General features: G+C 43.3%; 1 protein-coding gene across 1 annotated transcript in view; it reads right to left on the reverse strand.

Annotated features, from left to right (window-relative positions):
• IQSEC3 (IQ motif and Sec7 domain ArfGEF 3) overlaps positions 1–20,063 on the reverse strand; it is a 97,928-nt gene extending 77,865 nt beyond the window's left edge. Inside the window, 2 exon segments of the mRNA XM_030960919.1 lie at positions 19,536–19,836; positions 19,839–20,063. Coding sequence (XP_030816779.1) covers positions 19,536–19,836; positions 19,839–20,052 — 515 coding nt within the window. The 5' untranslated portion in view covers positions 20,053–20,063.
• Between the last annotated feature and the right edge of the window lie 959 nt (positions 20,064–21,022).

The following is a 21,022-nucleotide window of genomic DNA, read 5'->3' on the forward strand; positions in this document are numbered from 1 at the left end:
GTAAGACTAAATGGATTTTTGTTGCTGTTATTGTTGTTCCATGCTTGCGTGTCTAAACATGGAGTCTTCTGTCAAACTCCATTTGGTTAACAAAAATCACCAGGGCACCAGTAACAGCCTGGTTCCAGCTCACCTGCCCAACACCTGTACAACAGATTTTGTGGAGCAAATGGCAATTCTGATTACAGGGAGCTGCTGCCTTCTGTCCCAGAGGCAGCCATGTCTCAGTGGCAAATAATGGTCAGTCTGAGTGCTCAGAAAGAAAAAGGATTCTGTAAATGGAAATTCATAATCTTCTGTGTTGGACAAAAAAAAAGTACTATGTCCCTCAGGGCAAGAGAGGAATTCCAGTCCACAGCCATTATTTGACAGAACTGTTTCCAATTACATATGCTCTGAACTCCTTAATTCACAAACTCTTTTTTCTAAGGGGAATAGTGCTTCTGAAAAACCTTGTTAAGGCAGGGTATAGAGGAAGAGAATTTCTTAACTGCTTCAGCTATTGCTTCAGTGCAAGCTAGGAATGCTAAGAATTGCCCTGATAAAGTTCACACAAGTATTGGAAACACATGGAAATTTAATTGCACTACTGTGTAGGAGCCCCTGTAAAAAGCAAACCAAAGCATCTAGCAGACCATGGATCTGGGATCATAGAGGAAGAGAAGTAGAATCCATTGGAATGGTCATGGGCACCTTGAGAGCATGCTTGGAGTAGGTGGTGCTGCCTGGTTGTATCAAAGGGATTCTCTGGGGATGACCTATGGGGCTGGGTACTGCTGAGGGCCATGAAGAAAGCAAATGCATACCTGATTTTCCTTAGGAATATTAAATAGCAAAGTGACTAAGGGTGAATTGAACTTTCACATCTGTGTATAGCTCCGTATTACACCAACTGTGGAAATCTAACAGTGGCTAGCTAGAATGGATAAGATATTAGAGCCTGGAAGGATATTCTTTGATGTTCTTCACTCAACAGTTCAGTGTCATAGCCTGAAATTTTCTGTCATGATCCTTAAAATGGGAAAGACAATTATTTGTGACCTTTCCTATCACTCTCTTCTCCATAATCCGCAGCTGAACTCTTAAACCTCTGAAGGTGTCTGCAACTAGACTGACTCAACTTTTAGAAGCTAATCCCCAGCTGAGACCAGGAGGTGCCAATGAGATGTTAGCAAGCAGAGAAGGAGTAATGGTGTTTTGAATCTTTATGGTGTTGGCTTTTTTTTCTTTTATATACTGCTCAATATTTAATCATCTCTATGTAGTTCTGAAAGATGCAGGCCACCGAAGTCCAACCCAATAGATTGATCTTTTCATGTGCAAAGTGCCATGAAAAAATTCTTTGGATGCCTGGGAATAGACAGGCTCCTTAACTGTGGGCTGCTGAGGTGTTATGGCTGGGGAGGGATTACTTTGACTGTGCATATGTAAGTCTGTGCCTTTCTTCCATTTGTTTTCTGGGAGATTCTAAACCAAAACATTTGCTGCATTCTTTATCAGTGTTACTCAGCTTATCTGTCTTTTTTAATCCTCACTCTCTCCCAGACAGCTTGGCTTGCTTTCCAGGGTCATTGAGTTTGAGCTTTCACACTTTATTTTTACAGTAATTAAGACTTGTGTAATATTCTTGCTTTCTTTTGCTCTCTTTCTGTGACATTTTCTAGTTCTGGCTTCTCTTCTTTTGCTCTTTTGCTGGAGGCTCCAAGTTTGTTGGAAAGGGTTTTGCTGCCCGCAGTGCACACAGAATAAAAGTGCTGTGGATTTTTGCCACTAGACATCTACAGCACAGCTGCTTTTGTCTGCAAGGAACTAGAGCCAGGGACTTTTTTACAGCTGGTACTGAGAGCTCCAAGTGTCAGGATGAAATTAGGAGATGCCAGCATTTCCTTAACCTTCCTCAGCCTTTCTCTTGCTTCTAATGGTTCAGAAAGACCATGGAAGCCTCTGCTTCTCAAAAAGATCAAGGGAATGACACTTACATTTACTGTTTGACCTCAGATGAAATCAAATTCCTCTATCTATGAGATGGTTTTGACCAATAGGAGATTCATAGGAAGAAAAACCTTCCTGTGTCCCTCTAAATAATTTGGCAGGGAAATGCAAGGTATAATAAAGTTGTTTGTTTTTTGCTTCTTTAGCATTTATAAAGGATGCCTTCATATGACACTGTCTTTTTAATTTCATATCTCCTTTCCTCTCACAGTTTTTATTCAAATTTGCCTTCTTCTTTTGTGTCAGATCCTTACTGAAAGGAACCTGGGGCTCTTCTTCTCAACAGTGTGTGTCAGGGAAGAAGTAGTGGAAGGAGGGATAAAGGCAGGGTAACTTATATCCTGTTCTTTGAGGGTCTTGGTGATGATGAGTTTCTTTGAGTTTTTTTAATTTAAATACTGGTGTGTTGAAGGAAAGGAGTGTGTTGACATTCCTATTTGTGATTCTCCAGTATCCTTGACTGAATTAAACAATAGGAAATGGGGTAACAAAGGCTTCATACTTATCATGTTTAGAAAATAAAAAATCTGTTTGGGCTAAAAGTTAAAAGACAAGTCACAAGAAAAAAAATATTTACCCATGCATCTTTGCCTCACTTGTGCTAGAAACAGGATGGGCATGAACCTTGAAATATGCAGCAGTGCATGGAATCTGCTGTGGCACTGGGACACATGGCACGTCCATTCCTACAGCTAATTGTTCTCACAGGGACAGCAGCCTTTTCTGGGACAGTGCTGCCCTTCTTGTTTGCTTATTCAAGATCTGTTTTTCAGTCAGCAATGCAGCCTGTACTTCCACCAAGGCTGAAATAACTTTTGCTATTAACTGCTCAATCCAGCTACTAAAAGTTTAATTAAATCAGAATCTGTTGCCTGCAGGTCCACTAGAACATCAAGGGCCCCTGCTCTCTCCTCACTTCTGCCTGTTCATGGCTGGGGACTTCCACTGGATTGGCTTCATCGCCTTCCATGGTTACTCTCCATTTGTGACAAGGTATCAGAACAGGAATGTCACACTAAGCATCTGGAAGACACTGGAAACAGACAAAATATATGAGTAATTTTCTTTTTAGGTCTATAGTTTATTCTGTGGAAAATCTTTATTTTGGAGACTGGTTTGAATGCTGTTTGGGAGATAGCTTCATTTATCTTCTTTAAAAAGCCTATTCTTATGTAATTAATAATTAAAACAACAACATCAAAAGACTGATTGAGAAAATTGGTTTAGATTCTTCATAGTCAAATCCCCAAACAGTCATACACACACAGAGAAATCCTGTGCATGGGAATTCAGCAAAGCTTTCTACCCAGGTGATTTTCAGCCAGCTATGGAATTGTCATGCTCTTTCCACCATTGTAAATACAGCTTGGTGAGCATCATGGGACATCCCAGGTTCTCAGGGGTGCAGTCTGCAGGTACACAGATTTGTGCAAACATCCCCCCATGTATGCCAGCATTGTGCCTTTGGAACAGCATTCCTATCTTGCAAAGCAGGCCAGGAATATCGTCAGTGCATGGATTTGCTATTATTAACTAGAATACCCATCAGCAAATGAGGTGATTTCTGGCTTGGTACTAACAGAGATCACAAGGCTGTAAGGACAAAGAGCAACCTGAGCTGTTCAGTGAAAAGGAGGCCCTAAGAAACAGAACTTTACAGAGAACAAGGGAAAGGGACGGGTCAGTGGCAAGTAATCAGCCAAGGCTTGCACTCATCATTGTGACAGACAGAATAAAATTGAGATGTCACTTTTCCAGATCCCTATCAAGTTCTCTTTTATCTAAGTCCATAAATATGAAGCTACAGAGCCTTTCCCTCTTCATTTGAGGAACTTCTCTTTTTCCTTCATAATTTATATGAATATCAGTGCTCGGGGAAGCAAAAGATTAATAGCAACTGTCTGTGGCAAGCAGAGTGCAGGCAGGTTTCCTTTGTGCAGCTCTGCAGCTCTTCCCACCTGCAGCACCTGCTTTAGCTTAGTCCTGAGCACCCAGATTGCTGCCAGTACCCCAAACCCTGCTAGCCCAGCCCTAGTCATCCACAGAGCTCTGCTGCTCATGCAGAAAGATGTGTAAGTTACTGCTTGTTCTTCCAGTGTGGATTAGGTGCATTAGAACCCTGTCCTGCTCTTTCTCATGCTATTCCAGTCTTTCTCTTTCACCCATCTTGCCACATGCAGCAACTGCCTGTCCTTTGCACAACACCCAGTCTTCATCTGATCCTCCAGTTCCCCATGTCTCTTCCTTAAAATGCAGACCTCTTGCATTCACCTCAGTCCTGCCCAGCAACCCCAACCTCACAGATGGAGTTCTGGATTTTCACAGCATCTTTGCTGAGCAGACTTGGATTTGTCACCCACAGAAATACCATCATGAAGGGCACACAAACACCACTAAGCTCACTTTAGTTTCTCTTAATTCAAACACATGGTAGCCTGTAGAGCTGAAATGAGGGATGTGGGACTCCAGGCAGCTCTCCAAAATGCAGTTTATTCCATCCTAGATGTTACAGCAGTCCAGGGTCATGGGTGACAGAGCCTGTGCCTACAGCTGTCAGCTCCAGCTGCAGGCAGGCCTGGAGACCCTTAGTTTAGGTTACAAATGCATTTTATACTTTTCTTTGCTGAGCATCTTAATACAGTAAAACCAATCTATACCTTAACTTTTATCTCTAGCCTATCATAACTACTATAATTACCATATTCATGTTACTGTTCTCCAGTCACTAAAAGTTAGTACACTACAGTTTAAGCTAGAAGTTGTTTTTCAGTTTTCTTGCAGTGGAAAATTCTGAGACCTTTTTTCTACTTGCAACTTTGCTGACTTGTTTGCCTGTGCTGTCTTTCTGCCTGGTAAAAACATCTTCTTGTTTGAGGTGGGTTTATCCTTTGCTCTAAGCCATAAAAACCCCTTCTAATTAACACACCCTTTGCCTCCTTGGTTATCCAGTAAGACTGGCTCAGCAATTCTTTTCTTCTATATCAAAACTTGCTTCCATCTCTATTCCTTCATCAGAATCTACATTTAAAAATCTTTCTGCTAAGCATACACATCTGTGAGACTTTCTTGTCAAACTTTCATCCTTCCCAACTGCAGCCTACTGGGATGGTAGCCACTCTATGCTCTGCCATAGATCTCCCCAGCTAGCAGAGGGTATGGTAGTAGACAAAACCTATTTCAGTTTAAACAGGAGAGTCCTCCATTGCAGCATTAGTATTGAGAAATAAATCTCTGAAGTTTGTGCCAAAGCAAAGCCACTGCTGCTGCTCACCCCACAGCACCTGCCACAAGCACATCTACCACAACACTTCAGGAATGGAGGGGCAAAAGAGGATGCCTAAAAGAGTGACAGAGAGAGACACTCCTCCTAAAAGAGGAATCTTTTAGCCCCACAGACTGTGGTCAGAAGGTTGATACTGAGGAAGGCTATGCTTGATTTGAGTTGCACATGTAACTGTGGGTCTCTGTTTCAGGGAGGGCAGGAACTGGTGACAGGTAGACAGAATTTTGTTTGCTTCAGTCTGCATTCTGCTTTCCTACTGAGAACTCCCATCTGTGGTTTTTCATGCTCTGTCAGAAGTTTCCCAAGCTTGGCTCCTCTTGCTTAGTTTTTCATTCTTGCAGTATGACCTCTTTTTTGCTTACTCAGAGTTTCTCCTAAGGTGTCTCTGTGGCATTTTTAGTCCCAGGTTCAGAATGTGCTCATTTACTCTTTGATGCAGAAAACACAGGCCAAAAGAGCTGACTTTTTTCTGTATTCATCACTGCACCACTAAATAAAACAATTAAATGTGAAATTCTTAAAAAAAAACCATTGGGCAAATATTCCCTTCCGTCTTTCCTTACTGATGATTTTGTTAATTGAGTGGGTTTCTGAAACCCATGTAAGTCACCAGCTATAAAAACTGAGTAGAGGTGACATAAAGCACATCTCACTTAGACAATTCATAGACAATAGTGAGTGACTATATATGGATATATATATTCTAATATATTCTGATATTCTAATCAGGATACAGGTGTATCATCCTACCTATCCTACTGTTCAGTTCATGCTGGCATGCCAAGCTCCTTGTCCTCCCAAGAGCTGTCTGGGAACTGAGCAGCAGAAACTTTCCTCACAGCCTGGTTCTCAGCACTGCTGGATTCAAACACAGCCACTACAGTGTAGCTCTCACACTCTGCTCTCAAAGCAGAGCTGTAGAACAGAGGTTTGGGGCAAAAAGAGGTTAAAATAGCAAGAGAGGAAGAGGAACAAAGGTGAACTCAGTAAGAACAAACTGGAGGTGCTGTCTGGAAGAAGCCAGTGAAGTTTGGAGAAGGATTCTAAGGTCTCATCCTGAAGGCCTGTATCATTCTTGCTATCTTTGTAAAAGCCACTGTACTACAAGGAGGCACTCAGGTCCTAACTGGTTTTTTTTTTTTTTGTGACTTTAACAGAAGGATTAGTAATAGAGAAATGTCATTAAATTGGTCATATTATAACAGTTTTTGGTGAAATATCTCCAACTAGTGCCACACTGGATCCCTGGAGAACAGTTACTAATTTTGCCTCTGGTTAGTGCTCACTTCAGGGAATTCAACAGCAGCAAATAACACCAGAATGGAGAAATAAAAAATAAAAATAGAGCTGGAAGATAATGACAAGAGAGTGAGATCGTGGTACTCCAAGATCCTCAGTCTTTTCAAATTGAAGAAATCAGTATTGTCCTGCAGTACAAGCTGAGAAGAGAAAGTATCCAACACAAATAACCCCCTCCTGGTAAGAGAAAGAAACTCCATAAACATCCAAGGCACATTCACATCCTGAAGGCATGCTTGCCCTCTCCCTTGCCACTCTGCTGCTAACAAATGCAGCCTAGTGTACACTGAATACACCCACTGACTGTGGTACCAGTTCTGTAAGATTTCCCTTGGTGTTCCTGCTCTCATCCATGCACCAGAGTGTGCACAGAGCACTTGGGTCTGTGAACCACTGGGTCTGCCCCAGCATAGAATGGAAAACCAGGCAGGATGGAGGATCCATTTCAGAGTGATGTCCCTGGGTAAAAGCTAATCAGGATAAGCTAATGAACCTTGTTACCATCAAAGCCTGTACCACAACCAAGAGGGATGAGCAAACACAAATGCTCTTCTTATTACTGGACATTAAAATTCACCCCAGAATCCAATTAAGCCAGACATATCCATCACACAAGAGCTCTTCTTGCCTGGGTGAGGCAGGAAAGATCTCACAGCACAAGGCTTTGCATGACTTGGTGATTGCATGCACTGCTGTGATTGTGCCAGGTGGTGAGGGGACAAAGCTGCAGACCCCTCTATGGCTCTGTACTTAACAGGAGAACAGGAGGAGGGGAAACACAGCAGTGGGAAGAAGAAAGTGTCTCTTGCTAGGCAGTGTTTTTTGAAGAAGGTACTCTGTCAACTTACTGACGTGCACTTCTGTGTGTGATAATTACTTTTTGCTTCCCCAGGCTGCATGCAGTGCCTGCCTCTGTAAGAGGCTTTTCCTTTGGCTTCCATGAGAGGAATATTTCTGGTGTCTTCCATGTGCTTGCTAAGTTTTCTGCCATCAAAGCAGACTGAAACAGCAGACAATAGATTCTTCACCTACCTTTTCTCTCTATCCCTCATCATTCTGTGCAACTCATAAATGGTTCATTGCTGCAAGAAACCTTGCTGGCCTTGCATGTAATACACATTCACAGCCCTGCCAGCCTGAAACCATGTGTCTCAGTTCCTCCTCAAAGTCAATATTCAGTTTTGTTTCCAGCCTCCACTGCTCATTCTTTCTAGTGGACATAACTGACACCAATCATGAATGTCTGTTAACGACTTTTGACCAAATTACAGATCTTTAATTGGCCCAAATTATTTCTGTTATCAAGCTGTCCAGGGAGTAAATCAGATTTCATGATTTCGAACAACGTTATTTATGCCATAGAAGTGACCTGATAACATTTAATGCTTCTTGTCCTGTTTGTCTCTTTCTTTCAAGGCACTGTGCCTACTTGACAGATCAGAGCCCTGGGACACAGGTTTTACTCTCAGCTTTGACTGGTTGGATGAACTCTAGCAAAATGTTTTCCACGCCTTCATTCCCTCCTGTCAAATGAGAACTGCCTTTTTAAGGACTGAAGGGTTTACTGCTAGACAGTAATGCAGAAGAAACATTATTATTATTGTTATTATTATTACTTACATTTGCATGGTATTTCTATTATTCATCCTGCCACAAGATCTTACCATGGTTAGAGGTGTACTAGAGCTTACCTGCTTGCTACTTGGTGCCCTTTTAGATATTGGTAGGGACATTTACTAGCAATATTCCACATGTGAGTAAGTGCATTACTTCCTAAAGCACTTTAAAATGTAGCATTAATGTGTATTTGTGCTCATCTCTTAAATGCAAGTGTTTCTGGTAGCAGACTGCAGTTTATTTCATAGCAGACTGCAATGAAGCCTTGTAAAGAACTGCAGCAAAAACATGGGCTTTGATTCCTTTTATTTTATATTTCTATTTGTGCTCGAGGTAGCAGGATGTAAATTGCTTAGTGAGGATTTGTCAGCATCTCAAACCAACATCACACAAAAGAAAACAAATTCACAAGATGAAGACAATGAAGAAGGAGGCCTGTTGTCAATGAGACAAAACAGTGAGAGGTGTGTTAGGACGAATTTACTCTGGCATGTGAACAGGGAGAACAATTTTGTTCTGTGTGTGTATCCTGTGAGGGCACCCCCAACATTTAACCTGAAAAACAGAGGTATTAATGCCAGGCAGAGGCATCCCAAAAATTGTGCTACCTGCAGACATACTCCACTGTCCTCTCTTAGCACTCTGGGTATTTCTTGGAGATCTCCCAAGCATTGTCCAGCCAGGTTAAACTGCATTGGTTTATGAGATCTGATAAACCTCTCACCCCACAGTGATGAGAGCTAGTCACATAAACTCTGGGCATGCAGCGGTGGGCTCCTTCCTTATGCCTAGGACTTGCCTGCTGGGCTTCAACCAGTTGGTACCTGTTAAGGATAATGTTTAGTGTTTGCTGTTTATTATGAATTTCTCCTGAACCAGAGGCTTCATAAAAATAGAACATAAGCCCCTGTCATTCCTTCCCTCCCCCAGCATCATTACAGTTGCACATGTAAGTGAACCACACTTTCAAAAACTTCACAGGAGCCTCTGCTGGGGCTCCTGGCCCTTCTCCATTCTACAGTTTCACTGAGTCTTCTCCCCTTACCCCTGTAACTCCCCCCCACTGCTGCCCACTCTACCATCACCTCATAGCCTCCTGCACAGACATCCTCTGCTGAAGCCCAGATTATGGCATATCCTATCCTTTATGGAGATATCCCATCTCTGAGTGCTGCAGAGGCTGCAGGGAGCAGGCAGATGTGCACACTGCTGGGATGCACTCCTGAGGCAACGCTCTAGCCACGCTGCCAGGCTTGGGATTTGAAGTCTGAGTTAATATAGACTCAAAGCCAGCCTGAGGGTTGCCCTCAGCAGAAAGCAGAGACACACTGTAGATGCCTCTCATCCTCTTCTTCTCCTCTTCCCCTGCCACAGTACTTCCTTTCTTCTGCCTGCCTGTAAAACAACTTGCTGAAAGCAAACAGTTTGGCAGATGTCTGATCCCTGCCTTAAAAACTAGAAGATTCTTTCTTCCATTTTTGGGAGGTTAAATACCTTTAAATGTCTGAGATTCAAACTTTTTGCCAACACTTTTCTTCCAAGGATACAACCTGGTATTCCCTATCAACTTGTACACATGGCTGTAGGAGCCATGGTAAATGAGGTGCTAAAGGTGGTGTAATAGCTCCAATCAGAGCATGTCTGGTGAGGAAAGTATTTCTGTATTCAGTTTTAAAAAATGGAGAAACTCACCCCTTCCTCAGCAGAAACAAGCAAGCAGCATTGGATGTTCCTGAAGCTAACATGGGGATCACAGTTCCCATATGAGTAATAAAGAATTCTTGGGGGAAGCTTTACAGCTGTGCCATCCCAAATGGATGTCATGGCAAGTATGCAGAGAATCTGACAGTATGCAGAACTAACTCTCACCAGTTCCAGTGGTGGGATGGGAGTCAGCTCAAGAACATCTGTAACATCAGATGTGTATGATGTTATCTCGTGTCTCTTCCAATTTGAAGCCACCTACTTAAGTGAATTCAGCCAAGCAGATTTGCATTTAAGTGGTGACAGAATCAGGCTCTTAGACCTACCTAGATTGTAAAATAGCATGAATTACTGAGCCATGCAGTCTATCTGCTTCAGAAGCTTGACTGGACATAGATTTATTAGCAGAGAACATTATAGAAGAAAATTACTTGAATAGAGGTCTTTGGCATGGGAATCAGTGAATCCTCAGAGCAAAGGTAGGAGGTTCCTCAGATTCCCTGCTAGTTCAGATGAAGGTCAGTTGTCCAGTGTCCTTGGATATCAGGACAAATCCAGATATTCAGCTACGATGGTGAAGGGGGCCATGTGAGTACCTAGGCAGACACAGGCAATTTACTGGTGCCCTACAGGGAATGGATTTGCAAATTAAAAAACAGCAAATTAAAGACAAGGACATCTGTGAGAATTCTGAACTGACTGAAGAGCTGAACTGCCCAAAAGAGGCAGAATCAGGATTCCTCACAGGAGGAAAAAATCAAGAAAAGAGGGCTGAGCTTGGTTCCTTAGCTGAGGTAAAAAGAAAGGAAATCATCTCTATAAATATGGAGAGATACCCTCTCTTTTCAAAAATGCTATCACTCAAAAAGTCTGTGAAGAACCTTTAAGGCCAAACAACACTGCTCCAGGAGGCAGATGGAAGGATGCTCCATGGAGGCAGGGTCCACCCAGGCACTGCAATACCAGGATGCTGGATGTTGAGGTTGAAGAAGAAACAGTGTAAGAGCAATTCTGACACTGGAGCAGGACAATGTGAACCACTTCAGAGGAGCACCTAGAAACCAACATGGCAAACAGACTGACAGCAGTGTCCTGAATTTTAATAGAAAGATCAGAATTTGAAGAAACATCCAAAGTTCAGCAAAACCTGAAGGATATCCCAAGCCTCCTGAAGACCTATATTAATTCCAGTGTCATTTTTCTACTTCTCTTGAGAATGACATAGATGCTTTAGTGAGCTTCAGCAAATATAAACTCTTTAGCAGTAACTTCCTCAGCAGCAGCCCATGCCTGCAAATGTTGGCAGATGGAACAAGATAATCCACCAACTTGATATGGAAAGCCAAGAGGAGCAACAGACTCCATTGCCAGTGGTAAATCTCTACCTGTGTCCCCCGAATTCCTACAGTAATTCCCCAATTCTTCATTAACTTTAATATTCCAAGACTTTTAAGCAGCTATTAAAACAGAACACCAGTTCCAAGACAGGGTCACAGATTTGGAGTGGACTGTTCAGCCATCTGATGCACATTGCTTCACTGATCTAGGACTTGGTCTTTATTCCCTGGGTTCCTAAGCAAAATATGATTTCTGTGACCATACAATATTTTCCTTTTTTCCTCCTATGCCTGTGTGTCTCTCTTTCTCTCTGTGTGTATGTGTCTGTGTTGGTTTCTGCTTTGTAACTGCAAATCCCACAGAGAGTTTCAGCCAAGTTTGAGTCAGTTACAGTGATTTCAGAGATACTAACCTCTAGCAAGTTCCATAAAAGTAGCTGGCAGGGTGTAACAGAGAGAACTTTGTAGGTTCTCCTATGAGGAAAAGGCTGCTGCTGAGTGAACTGAAGCCATTTCTCCACAGAGGAGTCTCCATGTTGAAGTGAGATGTTATAAAAGCCTCAACACCAGGAGAAGCTTAGATCAGAACTCACATCTTGTTATGCATCAGAAAATGTAAGTGTGACACAAATCTTCTGGAAGGCAAACTTCATTAGTTCTGCAGATCACAGATCCCCTTGTTTTCAGCTAGAAGGATAAGATTTGATTTTGTATTTAAAATCACTTCAATTTCATCAAAATGGTCTCTCTTAGATGTGATTAATCATGGAAGATATTGATCCACTTCTATTTCTCTCAGAAAGTGCAACTTCAGACCACCTGAAAATAAGAGCTGAGCAATGAGCATAAAATAATACAATAATACCTGTGTGAGGAGAAGGCTGTGCAAACATAGCACAGAGAAAATAAAAAAAAATCATTATCTAAAGAGCAAATATGTCTTTATAACCCTGAAGCAACAAAACTCCTACCACCTTGTATTAAAATACTGTAAGAGGACATCACAAACCTATTACAGGGAGAATGAGAATGCTGCTTAATGGCTTTCTCATTGTTCACTATTATCTCTGTGCATTGCTATCCACTGCTATTAGCAGCACTCATTTACACCAGTGGAGGGATGTGTATTTCTGTGTGAGGAAAGATTCACAAAATCTGGGTCAGATCCTCAGGTGATGCAAATTGTCAGGGCTGTACTGACATCACTAAAGATGCACTGATTTCCTCCAGCAGATGATTTGCTTTTCTGTATGGAAAAAGCACAGAAACGAGGTGCTGTTTCAGCTTGGCTCTGAGACACTGCTGGGGACAAATGCTCATGCAAATACATTCTTTTTATGTGCAAATATACATATTGCCTTGCAGTACACATTGCAAGAAAGGACAGCAGCTTTAGGCTGCTTCCTGTGCTGGAATTTAGAAAAAGGATTGTTCCTGATCTACCTGCCTACTCCTGTCTATAACAATAGATCTCCAACTGCTTTGTCACAGATCTTAAAATACATAGAGATGAAAGGGTCAGTCCAGCATCACAAGCCTGTTAAAAATAAATTTAGGAGGCATTAAAGTTTGATTTTAGGACTGCTAGTCCAATGTTTGAACTGAGATGTTAAATAGAGCCATTGGGCAGAACAAATCCAACAGTCAAGACTATCATATTCTCACCTAGGGCTTAACTAAATGAAATTACATATTCCAGAATAAATGAATACAACAATAATACCAGTTTGTTTCAAGCTACATCTCTCTGAGGGGAAAAAAGGTGAATATATATATATATATATATATATATATATGTGAGTATATATATATATATAAAAAATGTTTAAAAAATAGGAAAAAAGAGAAAATTTTCAGACTCTGTCTTTATAAATGACTTTTATTTTTTCCTTATTTGCTTTCATGTGGTTCCATGGAATGTGGACCAAGTAACAAGCACAGGCTACAAGTAATTCTAAAACAAAATATTTTCCATCTCTTAAAAAGAGAATTATTTCTGGCTTTCTGTAACGTTTTCCTAAGGGAGAAAAACAAAGGGTTTCATAACTGAGACTGGAAAAGGGAAATAAACCACTGCTGAACTAGGAAAGAAAGAAGAAAACAAGCAATCTAAAATGGCATTTATAGGGAAAATAACAGAGAAAGCAGAAGATGAATAAACCCTATATACAGAAAGATTATGAAAGACAGGCAGTAGCTCTTTTTTCCTGTTTCAACCTGATTTCCAAGGCAAAAGGAAAAAACTACAGCTGAGAAATTTCTACAGTCTAATTTATATATTTGTGTAGAGGTATTTTTGCTTGCAGAAGTGCACATCATTTTATCATGTGAACTTTTTTTTTTAGTAAGTAGATGCCATAATTAACAGAAGACCCAAATTCCAGCTGACAGGCTCTGTTCTGGCACTATCTAAGGACTAGATGAGCATCCTGAGGTGAGATTTCTCTGATTTATTCTGACTAAAAGTGTAAATAATTTCAAATATGGCATTGGTGGGAATGTGTGTAGTCTCTCTCATATAAGTAGATAAGCAGATATCACCTGCTGCATGCATAAACTGGCTGAACCATGCCTAAAACTGTATGTTCCTGTTCACATCATTTAATGAAGGATGTGGAAGTTGCTGCCAAGAGTGGGACAGCCAGCCCAAGAGCCACCTGGCACTGAGGGCCTGGCAGAAATTCTCAAGGGCATTGTTAACACCTACTCAGCTGGGACATTTCCCCCTTCATACTTTTCCAAGCAGCCCTGTGTGTATTATTTTGAACGCTAACTGTGTTGCCATGTGAGTCCCCTGGTCCTAAAGTCTTCTCCCAGAGCCTTGGCTTGGATCTGCCTGGGAAGTGACAGCAAATGGATCTATACAAAGCATACGGAAGAAATTTGAGTGACATAAAAATATCACCATCTCATTAAAAAAACAAACAAACAAACAAACAAAACAAAAAAACCAAAACAAAAAAAAAAAAGCCACAAAATAATGCATTTGCATCCCTTCTTATTTAAGTATTTTGAATTTCGGCTTTTTGCTGTTGGTTTCAGCCCCCAGCTCCTCTTGCTAAAGGATGAGTACAAGTCTTTGCTATTCCAGGTACTGCTCTAACTGGGCTCTGGACACAGATAGAGAGGAGGTGTCTGTCCAAAGCATGCTAGACATTGTTCCACAGAAATTCCTTCCTTGATATTACTTCTTGATGCTCCCATCCCACCAGGAATATTTCCCACAACAGAATTTTCAGCCTTGACACTGTATTGCTCTGGCTAGGACTTTATACAGCATCCTACTGAAGTCTCATCCCTATGGAAGTCCTTGTGCTGTCCTTACTCAGCAATTTTATAGCTAGAACTTCATCCTGAACCCTTCCTAAGCTAAATCCTTTTCCATCTCTCACTTCGTCTATTATTTCTGAAATATCGTCGTGAATCACTAACTCCATACCCCTCTGCCCAGGATTTTACAGGCCCTGCTGTAGGTACAATGCAGGTTATAAAGTATTTGTTACAAAGTATGTCTTAGCTGGTTGAAATGGAAGTTATAAAGTATGTCTTAGCTGACTGTGAGTATATGTTCTATGTTATAAAGTATGTCTTAGCTGATTGCAATGGAAGCAGCATGGATATATCTTTAAATTAGATGTAGTCAAGGAGAGTCTACTTTCTGTTTTCCTCTCAGTGTGCTCTTTATGCCAAAATCATCTAAGCAGGACTTTAGCATCTGTGAAGCTGTGCCAATGCAGACCTCTGTCATTTGAAACCTGCTTACAGCACTCCAAATAACTTCTGATGCTGAGACAGAACATTGCTAGCAGGGATTTGCAGAACCCAGGGCAGCACCAATGCAACTATTTCTGGTGTGTGAAAGCACAGGGGAGTTAAACCCTGAAATATGCTGGAGGAAATCTGAGGCACTGAAAGGAGAGGGCAAAAGTAGCATTCTTTGTGCGCCCAAAGTGAAAAAATAATGGATATCTGGGGTACACGAGCCATTTGGAATTGTTCTGGTCTTCTTTTTTAATTGCTGCAGGTTTTTTTGTGCTGGTGCAATGCGCAAATATAGCAAAATATGTTAATGGTAAACCATAATATTTACAGTTGTTGTTAGCTCCCATTGAAATCAGTAGGATTTTTTTCTAATGTCTTTACCCTGGAGATAATCCATAGAATAGAACATCAACGCATAGTTAAAAAGAAAAATTATGGAAAACAGCACCTCTGCATATGCAATATCTTTATTTTAAAGTTACATAATTGAGCTTTTGAAATTAAGGAAAAAAACCCCAGCAGTCTCAGAACACAAGAACAATAAGTAACTTTAACATCATATTTTAAAACTTGCCTCTTTACTAAGATAAAAAATTCTATCCTGATTCAGTACAAATTAAAATAATATAGATTTCAGTCTAAGGCAAATCCAAAAGGAGCTTTAAGACCTCTGGGAAAATGTGACTTTGGAAAAATTCTTCTAAGAGTTCATGGAGTTTGTTTTACATGAGGAGCTATCTTGTAGACCAAACACAGGCTAATAATTCAAAGACAATACTTAGATCCATTATGTCATGCTAGACAAAGACTGTTTCTATGTCTTCTTTTCACTGCTGATGACATGGTTAAGGGAAGACTTTAATGCCACTTTAATACAGAATGTTTGTGAATTGCAGCCATGTCTTTTGATGGAAGGAACTATAACGGATTATTAGCTATTATTCTAATTGTATTTATCAGAGTGAGTTTTCCTGCTAATTCCTGGGCTCAGAACAGAAGTCCTTCCATAGACAGCTCCTACTGAGAGTTTCTCTGATAAAAACCAGCAGGATTTGGGTCATTTAGACTTAATCTGCTAAATTCAACCCTGTGGCATTTCCCTGCTACTCAGTGAAGGGTACTGGGGATTGGCAAGGAAGGTTGTGTTCCGATAAAAAGGGATGGAAAATTTATATTTGCAGAATTTGCCGACACTTTGGGATGGTCCCTTAAGACAAGAGGCTGCCTGGCAAGGGTGATCTGAGCTATGCTAATTTGGCAACCTGTATTTTTGAAGTAAAACATTCCATGACGAATGACCTTATTTTTTTGTTTTTAAAACAGTGAGGTGCTTATGCAATAGCCTCCTAAGGTAGAAAGAGACAGATGCCGTGGAATAATAATCAGACTAATTCTTGCTGAAAATCTCTGCAAAAATCTTTCTTCTTTGCCTCCTCTCCTTTCATAGGAAAGCTGAGTACCACCTTTCCCACAGAAAGACATGCAGCAACAATTAGGGGTCTCTGCATAGGTCAGGAATGCTTCCATTTACAGAGATGATCTTGGCTTTGTTCCCTTTTAAAGTGTAGGTTTTGTTTGGGTTTGGTTTTGGGTTTTTTTTAAGATTTAAAGAAAGAAAAGTTGTCAGTTTTTACAAAAACTAACAGCAAAAATAAGACTGAAGTTTTCTTTAAAATAAGAGAGATGCTTCTTTTGCAGAAGACATCCCTTGCAGAAGACTGTTCCAGCTAACATGAATAGTCACATGTGTCCAAAAGCTCAGGTCTTCACTTCTATCCAGAGCCTGAGGTAAGCTGGGTTGCAAAAAACCCTCAAACCCGACTCAAAATGAGCAAAATCCATGGGCAGTGTCTGAGGTGAGAAGGACCAGCAAAAGTCCACACTTAAACACATTGCCAGAACCTCCTGTTCTGTGAAGGCAGAGGAAATTCCATTACTGGGCAGAGACAGCAGGGCACTGCCTGGGTGCTGCTTTAACCCCTGCTTTTAGCCCCTCTATCCCAACATGCTAAAATATCCTTTTTGTTCTGTTTAGAGTGGCCATTTTCTGTCATGAGCAGTCAGTCCTCTACTCTTTGCTAAGAAAAAAAATATAGATAACATTGAATTTCAGAGTTTATAACAGGGAAAAACATGTTTGGACATGGAGGGCAGGAAGGAAGAGACAGCAGATACCTGGTCTGTGCAGGTATTAACATATATGTCGCCTGCTGTCACACAAAAGGAAAAATTCAACTCACAGGTTGGCAAGCTGAATCATAAGGTATATTGGGCATCCTGACAATTGGTGGTGAAAGACTCATCACCCTCCATCCAAGCTGCCTTTGCAGTCTCTTTGCTTTCCCTCTAACAGCCAGAGACGAGAGAGTACGAAACTCAGTATACACAATCAGTGGGGGGAAAAGAATAACCTGCAGAAATGAAAAATGTAGACTGTTTGGCATCTCTCATATTTCCTTTTCTATACAAAGATTTTGGTTTGCCTAAGCTATAGAAGGAAACAGAAGCAGTCTATTTTAATCTTCCTGAGCAAAGAACACTGCAGGGATTGCTCTGTTATCCCCAGCAGCAGCCCTGACTTTCCACAAAAAAGGCTCCATCCAACCTTCTATCTACCTCTCTGAAACAGAAAGATCATCATATGATACACCAGCAATCAGCTGTGTTCTTAATGCACTTCTCTTTGTGCGTTTTAGCATGAAGGGAAAAACCCTACAATTCTTCCCCCAGTCAAACCCCACTGCAAAAAGAGCTCAGATAAGGAGGAAGTCTTTAGTCTTATGCAGAGAAATTGATTCCTGAGTCTGTGTAATGACGTATGTTAGAAACTCTGTGCAGAAGCAAGGAAAGCCCTTGCCGAGATGATGTTTCTTACAGAGCCTTCACTGCAGGGAATCACTCCTTAAAAAACAATGAGGTTGATTATGCATTTTTATTTGGGTTTCTTAGTGGTTTGACTTGAGGGATTCAGCCTATGTTATTCTGGATTTACACCAACTGGCATGAGTTCAGGATCTGGCCCCACTTCTTTTATTAAACTCCAGCTATTTCATGATGAATAAGAGCCAGATCCTGCAAAGGCTTACTACCTGCATTAATACTCTGAGGAGCCCACTCACTTCCTCTAAGTTGTGATTGAAAAATTGAGTCTTACGGTGCAGTATTTTAGAAGCAAGCAGATGCTTTTTGGGATTCAAGCACACCTTGACCGTACCTATTCCTTTCACAGCCTTGCTTTCAATAGCAATACCTTCCCTGATTTTCACAGAATCACATGATAGATGCTGAGCTGTTATGAAGTGGTGTAACTCTACTTACACCAGTGGAAAATCCAGCTCAACGCTGTAGTTCTGCTCGTGTATTCAAAACAAACACGACAGAGAAGGGTCCCTTTATTTAAATTGTCAAAAGGCTTGTGTACTTCATTTGTGTGCCTCATATGTGCGTGTGTGTTGTGCACTTCAATTCTCTTGACTTCACTATAACAAAGACAATAGAGACAATTCTAGGAAAGACATTTGATCTAGTTTTACTACTTATGTTAGTTTCTTTCTTATCTAAAAGAAGCCACAGCAGAAACTATGCTCCTTCTAACTTTACTAACTCTGGCTTTCAACCAGAAAACATCCCCCTGTTTTCCAAGTGCCTAAACAAAGGAAATTACAATACTGACTGCAGCTGTAATTACCAGCTGGTGAACTGATGGCATATACTGAATACATAATCCAAGAGAATGTTGCTCTTCAATAGTAGCCCTTTCCACCTATAGTGCTGGAATGCTCATCCTTGTTTACTATACATTCATGCACACCCAATACATTTCAGTATCCAGTACTAGTAGTCAAGCTTTCTTCACTGAAGACGAGACACAAGCAAAAAATACTTTGTCCTTTTGCAAAGCTGGATCAGTATCAGATGCCACACACCAAAAAAACCCCAAACCCAACAAACCACCAAAAAAAAAAAAAAAAAGACAACCCACACGCGAGGGGGATAAGCACCCTAAATGTCAAACCTAAGCCCTGCATCTGTATACATCACGTGCAATATAATGCACCCCTTACATCAGCGAGGGCAGGAAAACCCCAGCTCACTCCAGGGAGGATGGGGGTTTTTTAGACAGATACCAGCAACTTAAGGCAAGCAGAAGCGCCCACAGCGCTGCCGTGCTTTGCGAGGCTAAGCCGCACTCATCGTCGATCACGGAGTTATTTATTTCTGCCAGACAATGAGGGCACGATGCCGTGTGTGAGCACCGCGGGTGCGCTGCCCGAGGGGCTCCAAAGGGGCTACAGACACTTCTCCACGGGAATGAGCGCAGTGAAGCGGGAGGCTGATGCGTCTTGGAAGCAGCATCCTTGCTCCTCTTCGCACCGTGCCTGCTCTCCCCGAGAACGCATCGAGGGAGGGATTCCCCACCCACCCACACACTGCCTCTCCCTCCTTGCGAGGCTGCAGGGGGGTATAACCCAGCTCCCGGCTGGATGCGGGCCCGGAGGGAGCCGCCACCGCTGCCCGCCCCCTCTCCCCTGTGCACTTACTCCGCTCTCCGGCTCAGGACGCCTTTGCCGATGGCCTGGGGGGTCTTGTGCTGGAGCAGGGCGGCGCAGCAGCCCTTGTCCCTGCCGTCCTTCTCGGCGGGGTGCTGGTGGGGCTGCGCCGCGGGGTGCTGGTGGCCGGCAGCCCTCCCGCCGCCGCCGCCGGGCCCCGCCGGTGCCGCTTTGCCCGCGGGCGGCGGCGGCTGAGCCGGGAGCTGTTGGTGGTGCTGAAGCGGCTCGGACTGGCCCGCTGGCGGCGGCGGGGGCTGCTCGGCCGGGGCAGCCTGGGGCGGCTCGGCGGGGCCGCGGGCGGCTCGGCGGGGGCCGCCGGCTGCTGCTGCTGCTGCTGCTGCTGCCCGCGGAGGCTGCGGTTCTCGGTGCTCAGCTCGTCCAGCCGCCGCTCCAGCTCGTCGATGCGCTGCCGCTGGGTATGGATGAGGCTCTGCTGGTTCTGCACGATGGCGGTGAGCTCCTTCAGGTAGAGCACGGCGCGCACCGGGTTCTCCAGCAGGCTCTCCATGCCCCGGCCGCCGGCGCGGGCCCCGCCGCCCGCCCGCCCGCACGCCGGCGCTCCGGCGGCAGCGGCGGCGCGGGATGCGGGCACGCGCACCCGCGCCGCCGCGCGCTCCCGCGGCCGGGCGGGAACGGGAACGGGAGCGGGAGCGGGCGGGAGGGGCCCCCGCGCGAGCCCGCCCCCGGCCGCGCCGCGCACGCGCGGGTGCCGGGAATCGGGAATCGGATCCCGTCCGACCCTCGGTCCCGTCCCGTCCGTCCCTCGGCAGCCCTGACCCCCGCCCACCCGGCCGCGCTCCGGTGCCGGTCCCGCCGGGCTGCGCTGCCGAGCGGAGCGGCCGGTGCGGGGCGAGCCCTCTGTGGAGCCCTTCCCAACCCTCCAGTACCCGGTCTCCGTCTCCCTGAGTGGCGTTTCTGAGTCTTCCTCTGCTTTCGTTATCCAGGGTGCCTTTGTGATTTCTTTCTTTCTTTTTTTTTTTTTCCTAAAGTGATTTAAGTCATTCTGTCTAGTTTTGGCTGCCGTGTGATAACGTCCCTGGTCTTAGCTCTCCTGATTAGTAACAGAATCATTAAGGTTGGAAATGTTCTCCAGGATCATGAAGTCCAACCTTTGATGGAAAAGCACCATGCCCCCTAAAGCATTGCACTAAAAGCCATGTCTGCTTTTATTTGGGACTTCCACACTTCCCCGGGCAGCCTATGCCAATGCTTAACTATTCTTGCAGTGAAGAAAATTTTTGTAATATCCAAGCTAAAGCTGCTCTGGAGCAACTTGAGGTCATTTCCCCTTGCGGTGTCGCTGGTTTCCTGGGAGAAGAGCCTGATCCCCATCCCACTACAGCCTCCTTTCAGGGAGTTGTAGGGAGTGACAAGGTCTCCCCTGAGCCTCCTCCTCTCCAGGCTAAACTCCCCCAGCTCCCTCAGCCACTCCTCACATGACTTTAGCTCCAGACCCTTCTGCAGCTTCATTGCCCTTC

Source organism: Camarhynchus parvulus, chromosome 1A (genome assembly GCF_901933205.1).
Source record: "Camarhynchus parvulus chromosome 1A, STF_HiC, whole genome shotgun sequence".
NCBI classification, from domain to species: Eukaryota; Metazoa; Chordata; class Aves; order Passeriformes; family Thraupidae; genus Camarhynchus; species Camarhynchus parvulus.